Genomic DNA, 21,014 nt, shown 5'->3' with positions numbered 1-21,014 from the left:
TGTCTGTCAAAAAAGGTGATAAAAATGTCATAGTATAGTATGTAGAAAAAAGTGATAAAAACACCATAGTATAGTGTGTCGGAAAAAGTGATAAAAACATCATAGCATAGTATGTCGAAAAAACTGATAAAAATATCATAGCATATGTCGATAAAGGTCATAGTATAGTATTTGGAAAAAGTGATAAAAACGTCATAGTATATTATGTCTAAAAAAGTGATAAAAACATCATAGTATTGTACGTCGAAAAAAGTGATAAAAATGGCATATTATGGCATGTCGAAAAAAGTGATTAAAACGTCAGAATATGTCGAAAAAAGTCACAGTATAGTATGTCGAAAGAAGTGATAAAAACGTCATAGTATAGAATGTCAAAAAAAGTGATAAAAACATCATGGTAAAGTGTGTTGTAAAAGATCATAGTACACTATGTCGAAAAACCTGAAAAAACGTCATAGTATAGTATGTCGAAACAAGTGATAAAATTATCCTAGCATAGTATGTCAAAAAAAGTCATAGTATAGTATGTCGAGTAACCTGATAAAAATGTCATAGTATAGTATGTCGGAAAAACTGATAAAAACATCATAGTATATTATGTCGAAAAAATGTGATCAAAACGTCATAGTATAGTATGTTGAAAAAGATCATTGTATAGTATGTCGAAAAACCTGAAAAAACGTCATAGTATAGTATGTCGAAAAATGTAATAAAAATGTCATAATATAGTATGTAAAAAAAACTGATAAAAACGTCAGTATAGTATGTCGGAAAAACTGATTAAAACGTCAGAATATAGTATGTCGAAAAAAGTCATAGTATAGTATGTCGAAAAATGTAATAAAAATGTCATAGTATGTCAAAAAAACTGATAAAAACGTCAGTATAGTATGTCGGAAAAACTGATTAAAACGTCAGAATATAGTATGTCAAAAAAAGTCATAGTATAGTATGTCGACAAACTTGATTAAAATGTCATAGTATAGTATGTCAGAAAACCTGATAAAAACGTCATAGTATAGTATAGTATGTCGAAAAAGCTGATAAAAACGTCATAGTATAGTATGTCGAAAAAGGTGATAAAAATGTCCTAGCATAGTTTGTCGAAAAAAGTCATAGTATAGTATGTCAAAAAACTTGATTAAAACGTCATAGTATAGTATGTTGAAAAAAGTGATAAAACATCATAGTATGGTATGTCGAAAAAAGTGATCAAAATGTCATAGTATAGCATGTTGAAAAAGATCATCGTATCGTATGTCGGAAAACCTGAAAAAACGTCATAGGTTAGTATGTTGAAAAATGTGACAAAAATGTCATACTGTAGTATGTCGAAAAAACTGATTAAAACGTCATAGTGTAGTATGCCGAAAAAAGTCATAGTATAGTATGTCGAAAAAGCTGATTAAAACGTCATAGTGTAGTATGTCGAAAAAAGTCATAGTATAGTATGTCGACAAACCTGAAAAAACGTCATAGTATAGTATGTCGAATAATGTGATAAAAATGTCATATTATAGTATGTCGGAAAAAGTGGTTACAACGTCAGAATATAGTATGTCGAAAAAAGTCAGTATATAGTATGTCGAAAAAGCTGCTAAAAACGTCATGGTATAGTATGTCAAAAAAAGTCATAGTATAGTATGTCGACAAACTTGATTAAAATGTCATAGTATAGCATGTCGGAAAACCTGATAAAACGTCAAAGTATAGTATGTCGAAAAAAGTGATAAAAACGTCATAGTATAGTATGTCGGAAAAACTGATTAAAACGTCAGAATATAGTATGTCGAAAAAGTCATAGTATAGTATATCGAAAAAGCTGATAAAAACGTCATAGTATAGCATGTCAGAAAACCTAATAAAAACGTCATAGTATAGTATGTCGAAAAAAGTGATAAAAACGTCAAAGTATAGTATGTCGAAAAAAGTGATAAAAACGTCATAGTATAGTATGTCGAAAAAGGTGATAAAAACGTCATGGTATAGTATGTCAAAAAAAAGTGATAAAAACGTCTTAGTATAGTATGTCGAAAAAAGTAATAAAAACGTCATAGTATAGTATGTCGAAAAAAGTGATCAAGATGTTATAGTATGGTATGTCGGAAAAACTGATAAAAAGTCATAGTATGGAAGGAAATGTAGTATTATGTGTCATAAAAAATATCACGGTATTGTATGTGAAAAAAAGTCATAGTATAGTTGGTTTAAAAAAATGTAGTATGTCAAAAAATATCACGGTATAATATGTCATAAAAAATATCACAGTATAATATGTAATAACGCAGAACGTCATAGTATAATATGCCAAAAAAGTCAGAATAATTGTCACATTATATTTTGCCAAAAGAAAAGCCACTAAAAATGTTACTGTATAGTGTGTCATAAAATAAAATAATGAAATGCCATCATTTCATCATATCAAAATAAATTCATGGCATGTTTTCAAAAAATGTCATTGAATAGTATGTCATATAAAAACATCATAGTATAGAATGCTGCAGTAGCACAAGTCCATTCAGTCAATCAATTGCCGCTGTGATTGGTCACTGGCTGATTTTAAATTGTCATTGTATGGATGTGCTTTTCCAACATTACATCGGGAGAAAGTGTGAGGGGATCTGGTCACCATGGAAACTTAGCAACACTACAGTCTGGCTTGTCATTACCACGTGTATCAGTGTGTCAGTCGGGTTGTCTGGAGTCCAGTGGAGGTAGTTGATTGAGTTGTTGACCTGGCGCAGACCTCTCTATCAGAGTCGATGCACTCCTGAGCTGTGTAAATTGTGATTCCTGGCAGTGGTAAGTCAAAAACTGGACTCACCTTGTAGTGTTGAAGAGATTTACCATTCATCTGGTCATCACCGTAAATCCTTTCTTAGCAGCTCTTTGGCAGTCCTAATCACCTTTATTGATTTTAGACAAAGCAGCTACGAGTTCCAAGTGATCACCAGGTGACAGGGAGAAGCTACTTGAATATTAATTGTGGTTTCAGTTGTGGCTTAAGTATCAGAGACTCAGCTTTAGTGTCTAGAGGCCTGATACCATGAGCATTTTCACGGCAATATTACGCATCAGAATTAATTAATAACAGTGGCATGGTTTAAATGTGTACATTGTGAGGAGACAACATAGGTGTTTTTGAAGAGATGTAAGTAGTAAGCTTTAATACCTGAGCTGTTTGGTCCATTTGAATCAAACACTTAGGCATTTCATTGGATACTCCACTTAGCGTAGGCTGGTGTGAAAACTGTCAATCAACTGCCTGAAAAGATTAGTCTCAGTCCGCTTCCAGTCAGACTCTGGTGCGGTTTGTTTGCAGTGTAAAAAGTAAACCAATCACATGATTTTATGATTTGAAAACCTAGACTATTAATAAATCCATCTGCTGATCGTGAAGTCTATCTGTAATCTTCTAATTGATTTTTAGCCCTATATTTATTACAATGGTAACATACAGGGCACATTTTCCCTGATAAATAGGTCAGAAACTTTTGTATTTGACTTTATAAGGTCATTGAGTCCACTGAAAAGTGTGACACAGCAGTTCCAAAATAATAAGCCCCAAATCATTACAGTACAGGATGCCTCTCATCATGTCTCTACCCCTAACATCCAGTCAGTTTGCAGTCTAATAATACCAATATTTTCAGTGACACCAAAGAACATAAATATTATCATCGGAAGCATGAAAGTGCCTAAACTTTTGTCTGTCATCAGAATTTGATTTCCCCATGTGGGTTCAGATAAAGCGGGGATGACAGTCGTCAAAACTGTCCAAATAATGACTTACCTGTCTTACCTGTAACTTCATGTTGCACCAGGAACACAGAATCATTTTTACCCAACGTCCAGACCAAATGAACCAAACTTCAGGTGATAGCACGCTCAGGGTGCTTTCAGACCTAGAGTTGTCTTGCTTTGGTCTGAATCAGGTTATTAAGTTGTATAATTGCCTAGAGTTGGTTTGTGTTCTCTTGGCAGCATTTACAAGCTGACCAGATCAAATACCTTGTGTGAGAAAGCTGCTCTTGACTGGTCAGAATTTCCATGTGGGAAAAATCCAACTAGAAAATAGTGTTTTGATGCATTCGATGTGCTGAATGTGCATATTAAAGCAGTACCGGTGGAGGTGCACATTAATAACCCTCCAGGACTGTAACATGCTCATGTTTCCGACGTCAGCCAGGATATGTGCATGTGTTGACGTATTGCGGTAAGCGAGTTGTGTCATTTCCGGTGTTTCTGTGACAGTGTCTCTGACGTGTGTGGTTGTGCTGCTGCCGTGGTCCTGCCAGATGCCTCCTGCTGCTGCTGCCATCATTAGTCATTAGTCATACTTCTACTGTTATTATACACATATGACTATTGTCACACAAGTATACTGTCAGATATTAATACATACTTTCAACATATTGTACCACAGTAGCCAGAACTATAACTATAATATTATTACTTTCATTAATGTTGTAAGCTACTGTCATTACCTGCATCTCTCTCTCTCTCTCTCTCTCTCTCTGTCTCATTGTGTCATATGGATTACTGTTAATTTATTATGCTGATCTGTACGACATCTATTGCACGTCTGTCCGTCCTGGAAGAGGGATCCCTCCTCAGTTGCTCTTCCTGAGGTTTCTACCGTTTTTTTTTTCCCCGTTAAAGGGGTTTTTTTTGGGGAGTTTTTCCTTATCCGCTGTGAGGGTCTTAAGGACAGAGGGATGTCGTATGCTGTAAAGCCCTGTGAGGCAAATTGTGATTTGTGATATTGGGCTTTATAAATAAAATTGAATTGAATTGAATTGAATTGAAGTTTAACCCAAACAATGTGTCATGTGACTGTAGCTGGTTCAGATCGAGGTCTGAACATGTTCTCACCACAAACGAACCGCACCAGAGTTCGTTTGTAACTGGACCAGTCTGCTTGTTTTGGGGCACACCTGAGGGTGATTGGTGTGTTCATACCTGCCCAAACGAACTGCACTTAGAGGGCAAACAGACTTGAGTACGATTGAACCGAATCAAACAGGTCAGGTGTGAAAGCACCCCAAGTTTCACTAAGATTTTATGCTGAATAAAAGATGAGAACATTTTGGCTTGTTGACAGCCTGTATGATTGTTTAAGTTTTCTTGCCCCATTTGTACCGAAGTCGTCGTGTTCCCAGATTTCTGCAATTACAATTTCATCATAACCAAACCTACAAAAACAAGTAGTAATAAACTGTAAGATGGCAGTCATATTGTAGTGTAAAAGACATTTTATGTAGTGGTTGAGGACAAGATAAATAACTTATGACAACATGATCCAATAATGGTTTTACAAGTCATATTTTATTCCATGTGCTTTACAAGGATATAAATAATGGCCAAAATTACAAAAATCAGTGTGCTGGAAGCCCAAGCCTATGTACATAAGTTGGTCAGCAGTGATGTCACCAAATAACCCATTTCAGTTTTCACTCGAAATACAATCTTGACAATCTACCACTTCTTTTCATTTCCAACCTTTATTTTGGTACCTTGTTTCCAGTGCCACGTACTGTGAGTCCTTTATTCTTTTCTCTTTTACATTACATGTATGAACAATGAGTTGGCAAAATATCTATGTACATTTTATAATTGGATAATGTCTCATCCAAATAATACAGTAATACTGCGTTTAAAATAGTACATCTGCTAGATAAGAGTAGAGCCCCATGAGAAATGACGGAGGGTTGACCTGACAAGAGTTAGCTAGCCACCTGCAACATTCACTCTGTGTACAAGTATGATCATATAGTTTCAGATTTTTTAAAGGATGGCCATCATTCTCAAGCCCAAGGTTTTCATCTCATCATATCATAGAAAAATAATGTAACATTAAGACAACAGTAGACAAGAATTGCACAAGAATAATTATAATCATCATGGTAATATAATACTCTCATAATAAACATTAAAATGTCGGGCAATACGAATAGAATACTTTTTTTTTTTTTTTTAAACGCCAGATGCTGTTTTGTTCACATAGGTACATCGTCCGTTGTGGGACACACCTGTTGCATCTCCAGCTTTGCAGTTAGTCCAATCACATTTACACGCTTGTGCATATATCTCTGTATTATTTTCTGACTTAAAAGAAAATAAAAAGACCGAAAGAGCCAGCCAGACGTCCTCAAACCCATGCCCATTCCAACACTGACACATGCCCAATGGTGCCTTTAGCGAGCTCATTGTCTGTTACCAACAGATGCCCTGTAACCATACTCACAGTCTCTATGGAGATGCTGTGACTGCCCAAAAAGTTCACGTCACGCCTCCCAGTTGGGCGCATAAAAACCGATGCTGCTGTAGTTGCAGAAAGTTGAGGCTGCTTTCAAATAAGTGTACATTCAGAGCAGACCGTCGTCTGTCAAGATGCAGTCCTGTTAGTGTGTATAAGTGTCTGTCGTATGTTTACTGTGTCAAGCATCATGTGGATGAATGGTGTCAAAATTTGGTAGTCAACCTTAAACACTGTGGAGTAGCATCCATGTTTGTAGTCCTTTTGTAGTCCATTTTGCATTGTATGTGTGACAAGGTCCGTGTTTAGGGCTGGCTACATTCTTTGCATTCCACAGTAATAGACATGAGCGTCCGGCATTGCCCTGCAAATGAGATGACATCACTTATCGAGAGAGCCCTCACACCCCGCCTCTCCACCGGCCCCCCTGCTCAGCAAATCCAAAATGGCCACCATGCGTCTCACAAGCCACATGCTAAACCTTTTACATACAAGATTTGTTTTCCCCCAAATAAAATAAGGTTTATGGCCAAGGAAAAAAATCCATTTGGTTAAAATAATTCTGAACATATACACACACAAGTGCTGAAAAAAGGTGCTAGAAAAGCAAAAAAGAAAAACAAAAATCTACTTCTTCCTGTGTCACAGGTCAAGTTTCTAAAGAAATTCACAAGTTTGTTAATACTTTCAAAAAATAATCTGATATAAAGAATCAAAAAGTTGAAATACATTCTAGTAGCCTGCTGGATGAACCAGTTTGAGTCAAAGTTAGACTGTGCTACATCACCTCTCCTGTAAATCAGCGCTCCTCTTTGATTAAAAAATGTCTAAAAAGTCTGAACTCTCCTCCGGTTGTCATGTTTCGACAACAGCCCTCGTCATTGTCAGCTCCCACACTGAGCTCAACAGACAGCTAAAACACTGTCACAGCTCTTAGCAGTATTATGGTTACAAATCTCATTCAAGTTGTCAGGGGCAGTTGGACAGAGGGGCTGAAATGTAGAGAAAAGCGAGGGAAGGAGGCGGTCAGAGGAGGAAAAAAGGAGGAGAGAGACGAAGCCAAACGGTTGCACCTATCAACAGGAAGGAGAAAAAAAAAACAAGAAGCTGGAAGCAGAACAACCGACAGGTTGACCGCTGACTGACCGACAAACAGGAAGTGGAAAAACGGAGCTGACCATTCCCCCTACAGGTGGAGACAGAGAAGTGCACCACAGCCCTGGGTTCAAAGGTCATGCGCCAGCCCTGCAGGCAGGAGGATGGGGCAGAGACAAAAGAGAGAAGAAGAGACAAGGGAGAAAGAAGAGAGAGACAGCGCAGCGCCAAACGTCATCATGCAGTGGACAGGCTCGGCTAACGGGGGTGGGGCGGGATGTTTTGTTTTTTATTTTTCAGCCGGTGAGGTGACGCGGCGGCGTGCGTCGCTCGTGCCCAACTCCGGGGCGGGGCCCCAGTACAGGGCAACCTCTGAAAGGCACACACACACAGGAGTGGACAAGGCGGGTGTATGTTAGAAAATAGTGGTCTCGTACTTGGTGTTGACTCCTCTCTTGGCCTCCTGACCCGGCTCCACAATCCATGGCACGTTGGCGTGGCCCTTCTGGTCCATGGACGGCTGCTCCATCTGACACAGACAGAGACGGAAAAGGAAAGGAAGCAGAGAGAAGACAACAGAAGAGCCAGATTAGTTCTGATGCTCTGCGTATTCTCAGTTTTGACAATGCTACACATGATTGCACTGATGTTGTACTTCTTTAGGATGTAAACAATTCCTCATGACACAGTTTGAATGTAAACGGCTGCTTCTGTTGTAAATCGACATTTTGCACACCGTAGGGTAACTCTCTGATACAGTTTCATGCTAATGAAGTCAGTGAAAACAGAGTGAGACGGTAGGAGTGTGATGGATGTGCCGCTCACGGAGTAATGTAATGAAAAATAATAACTCAAATGTGAGAGGGAGATGAGACACAGATTACAGATGAGGAGGCAGAACGGAGATCATGGACAGAAACTCACTTTGGCATTTAAAAAGCACACAATATCTCTTAAATTTTCTGAATACAAGATCCTGAACGATTGCGATCACTGTGTGCTGTATTTGCAGCAGTGCACATCCTGTACATCCTCGTGGTGTTGCTTATCAAAGAGCTGTGGACTCTGTTGCTGCCACTGTGAAGCTATTGTGGCTTCAGTGCTGAGAAACAAACCAAACAATCTACATTGCTTTCAAAAATAACCCCGCGGCAACCAATCAAGCGGCTGGCTTCTGTTGCTGAGGGTGTTTTTCCTCCAATCTATTGGTTTATTTTCAGGTGATTTGGGGGGGAGGGGAGGCTCGACTGGGAGAGCTGCAGTTCTGACAGTACAAGACTAAATTTGTCCTTGCACACTGTCCAATTGCAATTACGGATGTGAACAAATTTATTGAATATATCTAAATATAATATTAATATTCTATAAATGTGCTTTAAACATCTACGTCTGGAGGATAATCTCAGAGTTCTGCGGTCCATTAACAGAGCCATGCCTCTCTTATCTTGTCTCAACACACTGCTACAGCAACAATACGCAAACTAACTATAATATTAATCCAGTTCTCTACCCTCTCCCTCACACACATACACACACACACACTCGGACAACCACAGCAAGGCCTTATAATCTTGTTAAGGGGTTACAGGATTAAGGAACAAACACACTTTCGATCTCACAGCAGCACCATCATGCTCAGTGAAGAACTCGTTCCGAGCATCACCAGGATTAGTCTCAAATTCATCAGCCACACATGAGGCCCCTGAATGGACTGTGCCTGCCTTCAAAATAACTTTTATATCAGCACCCTTTCTCTGGTCGGAACATGAGGAACTTGAAGTAATGCTGCAGGGACATCATCACAGTGTGTGTGATTCTGCTCTGCAAACCTTCAAAGGATAGCAACCTCCGAGCCGATGCAAAACACGGCGTATTGCAATGGGAGTCGATTGCACTTAGCACATTTCTTGGCACACTGTGTACGCTCTGCTACTGCAGTCTTCTTTTGATGACCCTTTAAAAATTCAAGTGTCCTGTGTGCGAGATGAAGATGTGGATGAGCGAGGAATCAGAGGGAAGAACACTCCAAGTGTAAAAGCTCATTGCAGGCATTCAATGGAGGTTTTAATGGAGTGAGTGTTTTAATAAACATTTAGCTAATTTTAAAGTGGTGCTTATTGCTTTAAATACTTCTTATTTACACATTTAGCATCTCGAACGTGCATGTTTAAGGAGGCAGTGTATCCCCATACAGGGGTTGAATTGATGCAGCGGGGCACATAAAAACTGACTGAGGCATTAAAGTGGATGTCTGCGTTCAGCTCTATATTAGCTGTAAAGAAATGAGATTGGTTGGTTTTGCAAGACTGGCTGAAGTGTCACATCTGTTTTTTATTTTAATGCTACTAACTGTTGATATGGAGATAGAGGTAGTAACTGAGGAATGAGACACACAAACACTCGCTGCAAACAGACCACACAAGGATGCAGAGTGAGTTGAATAAAAGCGACAGAATAAAATGGAAGCACTTACAGACGGCGCTTTCTCCTTGACTAAAAGAAAATCATGTGGAAATAAAGGATAAGAGAAGGAAAAGCGTGGAGGACCTGTGACTGAGCTTTGTGAGGAAGATGGAAGAGTCGAGGGGGAGGAAGAGGAGGGTGGAGAGGAGGCCGGTGAGGGGTGTAAATGTGGCCCAGTGACCAGCGGCTGACGGGGGGCATGATGACCTACAGGGGCAGAGGTCATACACAGGTCAAAGTCGGCCCGCTCTGCGACACCAATACCGAAAACAGCAAAGCAGCGAGGCAAAAACCACAGAGCAGCTGCATGGCAACAGGGAGAGGCAACAACACTCCAAAACCAAAGCAAAACCATGGCAACAACATGGCAGCAAAGTCATCACCCTGGCAACAGCGTGGGACAGCAGCATTACTGCAATACAACAAAACTAAAGCAAGAGTAGACCATGTTACGCCACATTTATATAGCAACTCCTGCTAGAGGACACTCCCAGCAAGACGAATATGACACGGCAACTGTACAAACATCACTCTGCAAAAACATCTTTATGTATGTTTCATGAAAAATTCTCCCAATGAGGTGACATAGCTTGTGTTGCTTTGCAGCTGCTGTTGAGTTTCTTTAAAAGAAGTGTAAATTCAAGACCAAGAAAATGAACCAGCCGCTTGAAAACAAGCCATTTTCACTTCACTGGGAGGCTTTTTCACTCCTTCACAGAAACATAGATTGTAAGACTCAATCATACAAGGTTAGAGTCATGTATTTCAATCCCGTTTTGAGGCTACACTCAGATTACAGCAACATGCCGACGCTGATCAAAGACAATAGTCATATCGGACATGGTCACACTCATAAGGGCGACTTAAGTGGATGCTGAGGGAGATTTAGGAACAGATATGCTCACGTAACACACACAAAAATGAAAATGGGAGGGTGTGGAGAAACAGATACTTGTGGGCAGAACAACAAAGCAACAGTATTTTAGAGCACAGGGGCTTGAGAGGTGCTGCAGGATGGAGATTATGGCTGGCAGGTGGCAGGAATATTAAGTGAATCCTGCAGTATCTTTGCCCTGCTGCACACCACAAGCCATTAACTACAACACACACACGGACACAGAGAGGAAAAAGGCAATTAATGGTTAATCTAACGGCTTACAGAGTCAGCAGATCGTGTGTACACATGCCATCGTCCATCATCTCTGTAGGCACAGGACCACCACACACACAGGAGTGCAAACACACAAATACTGCATCTTTTCTCCTTCTCTGTCTTCCCTCATCGTCTCCCATCTCGCCCTAACTTTAGACAGAACATTCCTCTGAAGCCACCGACTGCCCTCCATCACCATCTCCTCCATCCATGTCTAACAGTATGTAAATGGACTTAATTTTGGTGTATTAGCTCACTGATATAGCAGCCGCTGTAACTCTGCACCGAGCCCTTCAGACACATGTGCTGCTGTGCCAGCTGATCCATGTCGGTAGATGAGGAAAGTGTGTTAGCGTGACTATTTTAAAGCTCTGTCTGGGGTTAATGGGAGGTTGACAGGTTTACAGATAGACTTTGTGACGCTGTGGTTGGAGGAGGCATGAAGAAAGGCTACACACATTTGCACTTACACACACACACAGAAATTCATGACAGAATGTGAGACACAAGTATCTAATATCACAAAGCTAGGGCGGGTATCAAACTACTGTTAAAGGGAGCCTGGTAATGTGATAGAGCAGTGTTTTAGTGGGAAGGTCTTCGTTTTGTTTGTATTGTGGGCCAGGAGAAATGTTGATTTCATACTATTCAATCGATTGCAGTAAAATGCAAGGGAGTTTACCATTTTGCCACAAAGACAGTAGTTGGGTTTTCTTCCAAGTGTAGCACAAATTTTAACCTAATTTTCAGAGAAACTGCAAAAGAAAATGCGAATGTTTGACTGTATGGCTTTGTCCGAAATCACTCCCTACTCACTATATAGTAAGTTCGCCATTTTGTAGTGCTGTCTGAATGTAGAGTGGGAGTTATTATACCCTATATAGTGGCTCAAAGAATCCAACTATGCACTGTGAAAAGTAGCGTAAAACTGATGGTCACTCACCAAGCAATATATCCCATCATGCACTGCACCAGTGTAAAGGACAGACTATATGCGAACGATACCAAAACGGATGAGAGAGGAGAGAGCAACTTGTTGAACTTATAATGACACGTTGAAGTTTACCAGTTTTTCTTTGCCGTGTAATAAACTGTCAGTTTAATTTGTAGTCGTTAGTCCCCGAGACGATAAAAGTAAATCAGCAGTTGATCTTCTTCAGTGTTCAGCAGTTACTGTACTGAGTAGGGTTAATAATGCTAGCTAATGTTAGCAACCTGGGTCGCTACTAGTTCTGATTTGTGCCATGATTACGTAATGCATAACGTTACACATTAAATTCACAAGTTATTACATGACTGACTGGTAAAACAAACTTCAGCACAACAAGGTAAAGATGTACCAATACCACTTTTTCCTTCTCGATACTGATTCCGATCCCTGAACCTTAGGTATCTGCCGATACCGAGTACTGATCTGATACCAGCGTGTAAAATAAAAATGGATGGGATATGAATTGTAGTATGTCTCAACTCTGGTGTGAACTAGCAGCACCATTTATTTGGTGATTACCGCTATGCTCACCCTCCAGTATCCCCCCTGGTCACCCCAGTGAGTAAGTGGCATTTTTAATTATGTTGTTGCAGTTAGCAGTGTTAGCATGGCTAATGATGCTAACATGGTTACCCATGCTCAAAATGAACCTGCTTACTCACTGGGGTTACCCAGGGGAAACTGGAGAGTGGCCATCTTGTTCCTTTGGCAATGTCATCTCACCACCATGACAATGTTACAGGTGGTAATCTCTGAGTGAGCGGTACCGCTAGCTAGCTCCCACCCGACCAGGATGGTGCCTAGTGCAGAGTGGCTGGATAGTGCTTTAAAATGCAAGCTGAAGCTCACCAAGACAATGCAGTGGCAAACTAAAATGAAAGGCCTCTTGTATTTTCACGTCATTTTGTGTTTGTTTCCTGAGTGAGTTAGTTAGTTAGCTACCTACCAGTTAATGTGTGTCGGGCTATCAAAAGCAAAATCAACCGAAACTTAGAAATGCCCAATTTAAAAATGTTTGAGGAAAGAAATGTATTGAACATGTTTATTAGAGCTCAAAAATACACTATGGTGAGGAACATACTCAAGAGGAAACTCTAAAGTATTGAATACTGCCATCAAATCTTTGGTGAGACTCATAATCTCATTTATATATATATATATATATATATGTATATATACATGGAATATATTGGATATTACCATTCGTCTCCTTGAGGACAAAAACTTCAGCATTCAGGGAAGGCGGCAGATGCCTGTGAAATCATGAAAATTTCACTTAAGATGTGAGATTTTTCTTTTAAGGTTTGCTTAAGGAAGGCTGTGTATATGAATTATGGAGCACCATATGAAGTGCCAGGCCTTAAAAAGGGCTTGGGATGTGCCATTATCAAATTTTAAAGCTTACTGTGGCCTGATATATCACTGGGATTGGGTTTATTTTTGATAATCTTCCCTAAAATGCTATTAATGCTAACATGTATTTTAATGACTTCACACTCTAATCACCCTGGATTTAATGAAACAATCTGAACAGTGATGTGTGCACGTCAGCTTTACAGGACCATCAAACACACTGAAACACTAAAGCAGGTTGGATTTTAGATTCTCTGCGCCCACTGCAGTCTGAGTGTTGCTCAGACACGTACTCCATCAGAGACCCCTGCACTCTACAGCATTTCTGATGAGGATCTGATGGACTAAAATGTCAATAAATTCATTCTCCATGCAAGGCTGCAGTATGGCGGAGTCTCCACACGAGGATTCTTTATCTTTGTGCACACACACACTCACACACACAGAGTAAGAAGAGCCAAGCAAGCAAGCCTCCCCAGAGCCCTATGCAAACAGGCCTCATCAATCAGCCCAGTGTGTAAGAGACTGCAGGGACAGGAAGACTGAACGGACGCTTAACAGATCAAATATCCACCTACACCTCTGCCACAGTGTCCGCTGGGCCAAGATTATCACACACACACACACACACACACACAAAACACATCCCAGGATAATCCCAGTAAACCATACTGAGAGTTGAAAACAACATATTTGAGCGAGGATGAGAGACCGGAACGAATCAGAGCAGAGGGATGGACGTTATGGACAGATTCCAGTGTAAATGGGACAGATTTGATGAGATGCTGGTTAGAGTTGTTAAGAAGCAGAGTTGAAAGGTGTTATCAGAAGTGAAAATCCATCTTAAACACAAGTTCTTTATAAACAATCCAGCACTGTAGAGTAATTTTGGAAAGAGCATCTAGAACTTTACGTTTATTATCAAACAGCTATAAGATGTAGAGGATCATAAAGATGATAAAAATGCAAGGGTCAGCTCTTTGCTTTAAAATCTTCCGAATCTACATCATCAAAATGTTGCTGATGTGAATTTATGTTTAGGATGGATTTTTAAACAGAAGTGCGGCTGTGTGGCAGCGCTGCTTACCGTTTTACGGATGTTGACTCGAGGTTTGGGGACAGGTTTGCTGGGCTTGCTGTCAAAGCTCTCAGGCAGTGTGGACGATCCGTGGCCGCTCTTCCTGGCCTGCAGGGCCAGCTGGTAGGCCACCTCGAAGGCCTGGCCGAGTGTCAGAATGATCTCGTACGCCAGGTTCTGACAGGAGCATAAAGGAAAGGCGTCAGGATACAGAGTGATGTTACAGGCACTATAATTATTATGTGATATTGGGTTTTAAACACACAGACACTATGTCAGTACTGACCACATCAAAAGCAGTGAAGACGTGGCAGTAGTGGTGACTGGACTTGAGGTCTTTGGTGATGTAGGCAAATGTAGACAGATCCTCTGGATCCTGAGCCGCACACGAGATGTTACGAATCTCATGTTCTGCTATGATGTTCTGCAGAGCGAGAAAAGGGAGAGAAACATAAGATAAAGATAAAGCAGAGAGATAAAGAGGTGCAGAGAGAGACTGTTGATTATCTCCAGTGAGCCACTTCATGGAAAAACAAATCTGATTTATTATTCATCTCATTTCACACATCCAAAAACCATAATCACTGCAGCACAATTTGGGTTTGCGAGTTTTCTGGAGTCACTGGGTTGGAATTTGTCCTCTGGTAATGTCACTGGAGAACAGTCTTGTCTTTGTGTTGTGTTAATTTAAGTCCCAGTGCTGTGAATTATGGAACATCAAGGCACCAAAAGAAATGGTTTAGAGAGGGATAACACTGGTAAACCTTCTTCTAGTTATACTGAATGGTTGATCCTATAAAAAGATATCAATCTATTGACTGATTCTGTACGGCAAGGGAGAACCACACAAGTTTCTGCAGATAAGATAAGGACAGAGAGAGAACAGGAAAGATTTACTACTTTCACAAAATATCCCAGAGAGTTGAATCCAGGCAACGCCAATGATTTTCCTTTTTAGAGTGCCTTATCCCTTTAATTTATTTATTACCTTCATCAATATTTCTTCATCTGTGTCATTCTCTATTCGACCCAGTTACTAGTTACAGTAGGATCTGAGGACTTTGCAAACTGGTCAGCTGCTAAATATCAGGAACATTGTGAGGCAATGTCTTTGAGCAGGCTAAGTGACAATGCAAAGTGAGTTATGATTGCCTGATGGTTATGTCAGAGGCAATACCAGCACGTTTAATCTCATATCTGGATTCCGCACGCAACACAGCACCGAAACTGTCCTCCTCAAAGTCACAAACGACCTCCTCCTTTCCTCAGACTCCGGCCTACTCTCCATCCTCACCTGGCTACATTCCTATCTCACTGACAGAAAACAATTCATCTTCATCAACAACTGCTCCTCCTCAACTGCCCCCCGTCCCAAGGCGTCCCCCAGGGTTCGGTGCTTGGTCCTCTCCTCTTCATCCTCTACCTCCTCCCCCTTGGTCAAATCATCCGTCGTCATGGTCTCTCTAAAATTAAATCTTGGATGCAAGCAAACTTTCTTAAACTCAACTGTGATAAATCAGACATGATCCTAATTGGTCCAAATTCCCTCACCCAAACAGCCAAAGACTTCCACCTCACCATCGACAACTCCACTCTGTCCCCCTCCCCTCACTGCTGCAACCTTGGTATCATCTCTGACTAACTGAACTAATTAATCAAAGGAATAGTTTGGATTATTTGAAGTGGGGTCGTATGAGGTACTTATCCATAGTCAGCGTATTACCTAGAGTAGATGGCGGTTGGCATGTCCCCAGTTTGGAGAAGCAGGCAGGAGTACCGCTACAGAAGCTAATGAATGTACTGCTGTTAACGGTGGCAGCAGCAGAAGTATTTTAGCCACAATAGAGTATACGCTGTATTTAGAATATTTTCACCATTTTACCCTGCCGTCAGACAGCCCTTCCTGTCGAACTGAAGTTGTTATATCCATGTATGCTCCCTTCACTGCCACCAGACTCCACTGCTGGACTACTGCTGTTTCGATTAATCAGTTTCTTTGTTATTGTGTGACTTCATTGGATCCAAATGAACCCTTCAAAAACACTGAAGTCGCACAATAACACAAACAAACTAACCAAATGAAGTAGGTGTAGACCAGCAGTTCCCATGTTCTGCTAGCTAGAATTACTGTTTGTTTGTTTTTGTCAAAGGAGTCAGGTGGCTTTGAGGAGAGCGATATAACAGCTTCAGTGTCCTCTCTGAAAGGGCTGTCTGACAGCAGTGAAAATATTCTAAATATAGTGCCCATTGAAACTGGTATTGCTTCGACACTGATTGTGCATAAGGACCTCTTAATACCCCACTTCCAAAAATCTGACCTTTCCCTTCAAAGTGTTTTGGCAAAGACAGACACAGCACATACTTTAATTAAAAACAGAATAAATAACCCCTCTGATACGTGTCACCAGCAGCCACAGTGTCATCATTGTTGGCTGACTCTAATTCCTACATCTGTCTGTGTATATTTTTTATGTATTGTGGCCGATTTACTCGACTCTGTGCTGAGCAGTGCTGCTCATATCGACTGTCTGCAAATTACGCTCATCTTCTGCTGTGTGTGTACTTTTGTGCATAACAGAGGCTTAAATAAATACCTTTTTGCAAGCTTATAATTATCTTCAAATTGTTTCTCACTGTGCCACCTTTATTACCCACCTGAGGTGGATTAGATCCTATTGTCTTATATGCACGCACAGGAATCAGGACCTGATAGGAATAATTGACTCCTTAGTGTGAAATTATTAGCCGGGTCTGAAATGCTCTCAACTGCTTTGGCATAATATTAGCACAGAGGAAGAAACCCAGACTTATTACATGATAGGTTTCTCACAAGGTGCTTGAATACCTTGAAAAGCCCCCCCTTTTTTAACTAAATGCTTAAAAAGTCCCTGAAATTCAAATTAAAGTAGTGCAGTGCCAGCTGGTACTTAAGTTTCTCTTGCAGTTATCAGCAGAGCTATTACACTGGCACATCTCTGAAGAGAGGAAAAATAATCATGGCAAAAAGGCGGCTCTATAGTAAAGTCACGCCAACATAGGCTTATTGGTTTTGCCAGATTTCTAAGAGTGAGGTGAAGTGAAAACAAACTACGGTGTCAGTTGGGACATTGCCCGTTGCGTATGTCAGCTCATCATCATGCTCTCCAGATTGAATACAGCTCGGCCTAAACAGAGTATGGCAGTACTCCTTCACTGAAAACAAACACTGCTTGCATCATTTATTTATTCTCAATAAAAAATTGTTTGAAAATTAATTGCTATGAACAAGGTCCTTGAAAATGAAAAAAAAACAAAAAAACGTAGCAGGCATTTGGAATGCGCTTGAAAATCCTTGAATTTTCTTTTGTAATGTCTGTATGAACCCTGACATATACAGAACTCCTTTTTTTCTGTCTTTCTTAAGCTCTATTCACACATGACTCATATTACCTGAGGATCTCATGTGATTTAAAAACGACCTCCCCACATCTGTGTTCAGTGTGGCACATTGGCACACAATAAGCGAAGTCTGTGTTTAACTCGATGTACATTTAAAAATGTGGGTTAAACAAACGAAGCTAATTCTGCCACATATTGTCACGTTATCTATCTCATCAAATTTTGAGATTTAGCTCCTTTTTGTGTGCTTGCTTCTGAGAAAGGGTCTCCATGCTATGTCACACAATTAGCCTCCTGCACCTAAAATGCAGTCAAAACTTTCATGTGTAATTGCCAACACAGCCTCTGTTATTCTCGACTGGAAAGGAGGCAGAAATGAAGCGCAGAGAAAACGAAAAAACTAAATACGACCCCCAAACCACAGAGGCCGATTTGCCAAATTGCACGGGACTAATCATACGACCTCATTGTCTGGAGAAATATGGTAGGTAACTTGGGGTGGAATTTCTCCTTGAATAAATTACAAACATGGGAGATTTGCACAGGATAAAGATCACAGACGACCTCCACAATTGCTATAAAATACCAGAGATCCCCAGGAAAAACTAGTCCCATGAAAAAGGGGTTTAGTTAGACATGTTAACCCAATCTCCACTCAAATATCAGTCTGGATGTAAAGGAGGTGATGATGAACTGTGTGAAATTACTTTTTCATAACATTAAAACCTCAAAGGCTTTAAAAAAAAAAAAAAAGTTTTCAGGATTTAATTAACTAAGTAGTTAGTAATTGATTTTTCTATTCCGTACTGATTATTGCCTGTGTTTGTTTTGCCCTCGTTTACACCTTATTGATTTTTACACCATATAGTTGTAAATCAGTCGGGCTGCAGCAGAAGCAGACATCAGCTCTGCGGTGCTGCCCGTGACACCTCTGTGTCATTAATGCTTGCGTTCACAAGCCTGACCTTTCATGTGTTATTTAGGCGTCACAGGAAGTGAGCCTGGGAGGGTTACCTTATTTGTGGCGTCGATGAACTTGACTCCTTTGTAGGACACGGAGAGCACGATAGTCGGCACCTTCTTCATCTGTTCTGTCGACTTCTTGGAGTGTACAAAAAAAACAAAAGGGAGGGACAGAAAAAGTGGAGAGGTGACATTTGAGGCACTACATATGTAATAACCAACAAAGTGAGCAGGAATTAGTTGCAGTATTGAACTTGTAACACTCCACACACAGTCAAAAATTATAATTAGTTCCAGATTAATGAATTTTGGTTGGCAGAGATCTCCACTGAATCTAATAACCTTTTAGTTTTATGCAAGACTTAATCCCTGTCCTCAGGCCGACAAGCATGGGAGAAAAACAATGAAAATTTAAACAGAACTTGAATAAATTAAGAAAGCATGAGGTAGATGAGCCAATCAATCTATGATGACTTCGTCCTTTATTACCAAGGTTAATTCACATCCTCTCCAAAGGTCAAAGGTTGTCAGGCGCCTCATAAAAACACAACTGCTTCTGAATTACATTTCTAAACCCAATCGACGATAACGCTGCAAATCCAATAAGTCTAATAGCTTTGACGCCTCTCCTCCTTCTTTTTAATTACATATCGGCACTTTCAGATGTCTCAATTACCTATATTTAAACTCATTATGCAGTGAGGTGTGTGGAGCATCGTGTGATTTACAGCGATGTCTGCATCACCCTCCAAGCTGTCATTCTACCTGCCAAAACATTTTATAAATTCAAAGAAATCGACATGAGACGTGTCCCTTTGCTGCTTTCTCAGTATCACTGCTCGTCTTTAATCACTTGTCATCTTCTCCTCTCAGTATCCATATTTCTATCACACTACGTCCTTTATTTCTCCCCCTCGCCGCATCTCCTCGCTGCTATCCTTTCCGTATCTGTGCCTTTTCTTTGTTCCGTTCCTTTCCTCCCTGCTCGCAGCGTGTTGCTGCTGCGGTTCGGCCTTGTCAGGATCAGGTAGTGCTGAAAAGCTGACAAAGGCAGCGCTGCCTGGCATATCGCTGGCAGATACCCAGCTAGAGGCTGTGAAGTTGGTATTTCAACATCCACATCTACCTCCGCAGTGGAAAGATGGAGGGACAGATGAAAGGGGGGGATGATGGGAACACGGGCGAGTGGGTAAAGAAGGAAGGTACGGTAATAAAAGCCAGAACGATATGATGCGCGTCTCATTACACTTGATTACAACCTTGGTTTGCAGCGCAGGTGTGTCACACTGAGGAAGTAGAAGGAGGAAAGATGGCCTGTGATGTGGCAACACAAATATAGAGACAGAGGGAAAGAGGGAGGAGAGGAGAGGAACAGAAAGCTTTGCTCATGAATATTAAAATTTATCTTCACACTGCAGCAGCTCGGGATGAGATGGAGATATGAACTGAAGGCCGGAGGAGAGAGGGAGTCAGTGTTACAGTGAAATACAGACAGTGAGGGAGCAGGGAGAAAAGACATGGGTAACAGGAGGGAGAGATACAGGAGAGGAAGACAGAGAGAGGAACAGATATGGTGATTGGAGGTGAAAGGAGGGTCACGGGTGATCAAGCCACCCAGGCGAGGATATTAAAAATAAATCCCTCAATACACTTAATCCACTGTCATGATATTTTAAGTTTAAGTTCTAGAGTGAGTGCGAGGGCACTCAGACAATGAGACTGTTCCAGATTTAAAGGTCCAGGAAGGGTTTTTTTTTTTTTTTTTTTTTTTTTTTTGAGAAAACATTTACATAATAAAGCCACGTGCATTCATGCTTAAGTTTATGTAACTTGGGTCTTATTTTTCAAGCTCCTTTCAGACTAGCAGTGAAGCTATGTTCCTCGATCAACAGCAACATGTGTGGATAATGTTCAGTTTTAACACAGTATGGAAAAGTATGGAATAAAGACGAACAAAGACAAGACAGTATGGATAAATATTTGCTTTTAGACCACTGTTCTTATACTTAAGTGTGTTAGGCTGTGCTTTACCCTCATTTTGGCACAAGCGTCTTGTGTGGACTCCGTCCCTCTGAGCTCCTTCACCAGCATGGAGCCCAGGTACTGTGGAAAAGATACAGACATATGCTTAGTTAATACACACAGGGAGGACAGAAGTATGTCAGGGTCTGGTTACAGCTGCATGGAAAACTCTATAACCATATTAACCTCCTCATCTCTGTAAGACTCTCCGCTGCGTCTGTCTGTACGAACTCATGCTCATGTGCAGCTTGAACTTTAT

At 40.5% G+C, this 21,014-nt stretch overlaps 1 protein-coding gene across 6 annotated transcripts in view; it reads right to left on the bottom strand.

Moving 5' to 3' along the window:
* Nucleotides 1-5,309: 5,309 nt before the first annotated feature.
* The window catches only part of anks1b (ankyrin repeat and sterile alpha motif domain containing 1B), a 355,962-nt gene continuing 340,257 nt past the window's right edge, over nt 5,310-21,014 (bottom strand). For 3 of the 6 annotated variants that reach the window (XM_033615279.2, XM_078165473.1, XM_033615283.2), the window contains 6 exons: nt 20,765-20,836; nt 18,785-18,871; nt 14,679-14,816; nt 14,402-14,569; nt 7,792-7,883; nt 5,310-6,623 (listed from right to left, as the gene is read on the bottom strand). In XM_033615279.2, coding sequence (XP_033471170.1) covers nt 6,575-6,623; nt 7,792-7,883; nt 14,402-14,569; nt 14,679-14,816; nt 18,785-18,871; nt 20,765-20,836 — 606 coding nt within the window. In that variant the 3' untranslated portion in view covers nt 5,310-6,574. Of the gene's footprint in view, nt 6,624-7,634; nt 7,884-9,901; nt 10,025-14,401; nt 14,570-14,678; nt 14,817-18,784; nt 18,872-20,764; nt 20,837-21,014 lie in introns of those variants that run through there. The other 3 variants (XM_078165475.1, XM_033615280.2, XM_078165474.1) reach the window with 3 other exon arrangements.

The sequence above is a fragment of the Epinephelus lanceolatus genome, chromosome 23, assembly GCF_041903045.1.
Source record: "Epinephelus lanceolatus isolate andai-2023 chromosome 23, ASM4190304v1, whole genome shotgun sequence".
Classification (NCBI taxonomy): domain Eukaryota; kingdom Metazoa; phylum Chordata; class Actinopteri; order Perciformes; family Serranidae; genus Epinephelus; species Epinephelus lanceolatus.
The sequence above is the reverse complement of the archived record's forward strand: the minus strand, read 5'-3'. Positions and strand labels throughout refer to the sequence as shown.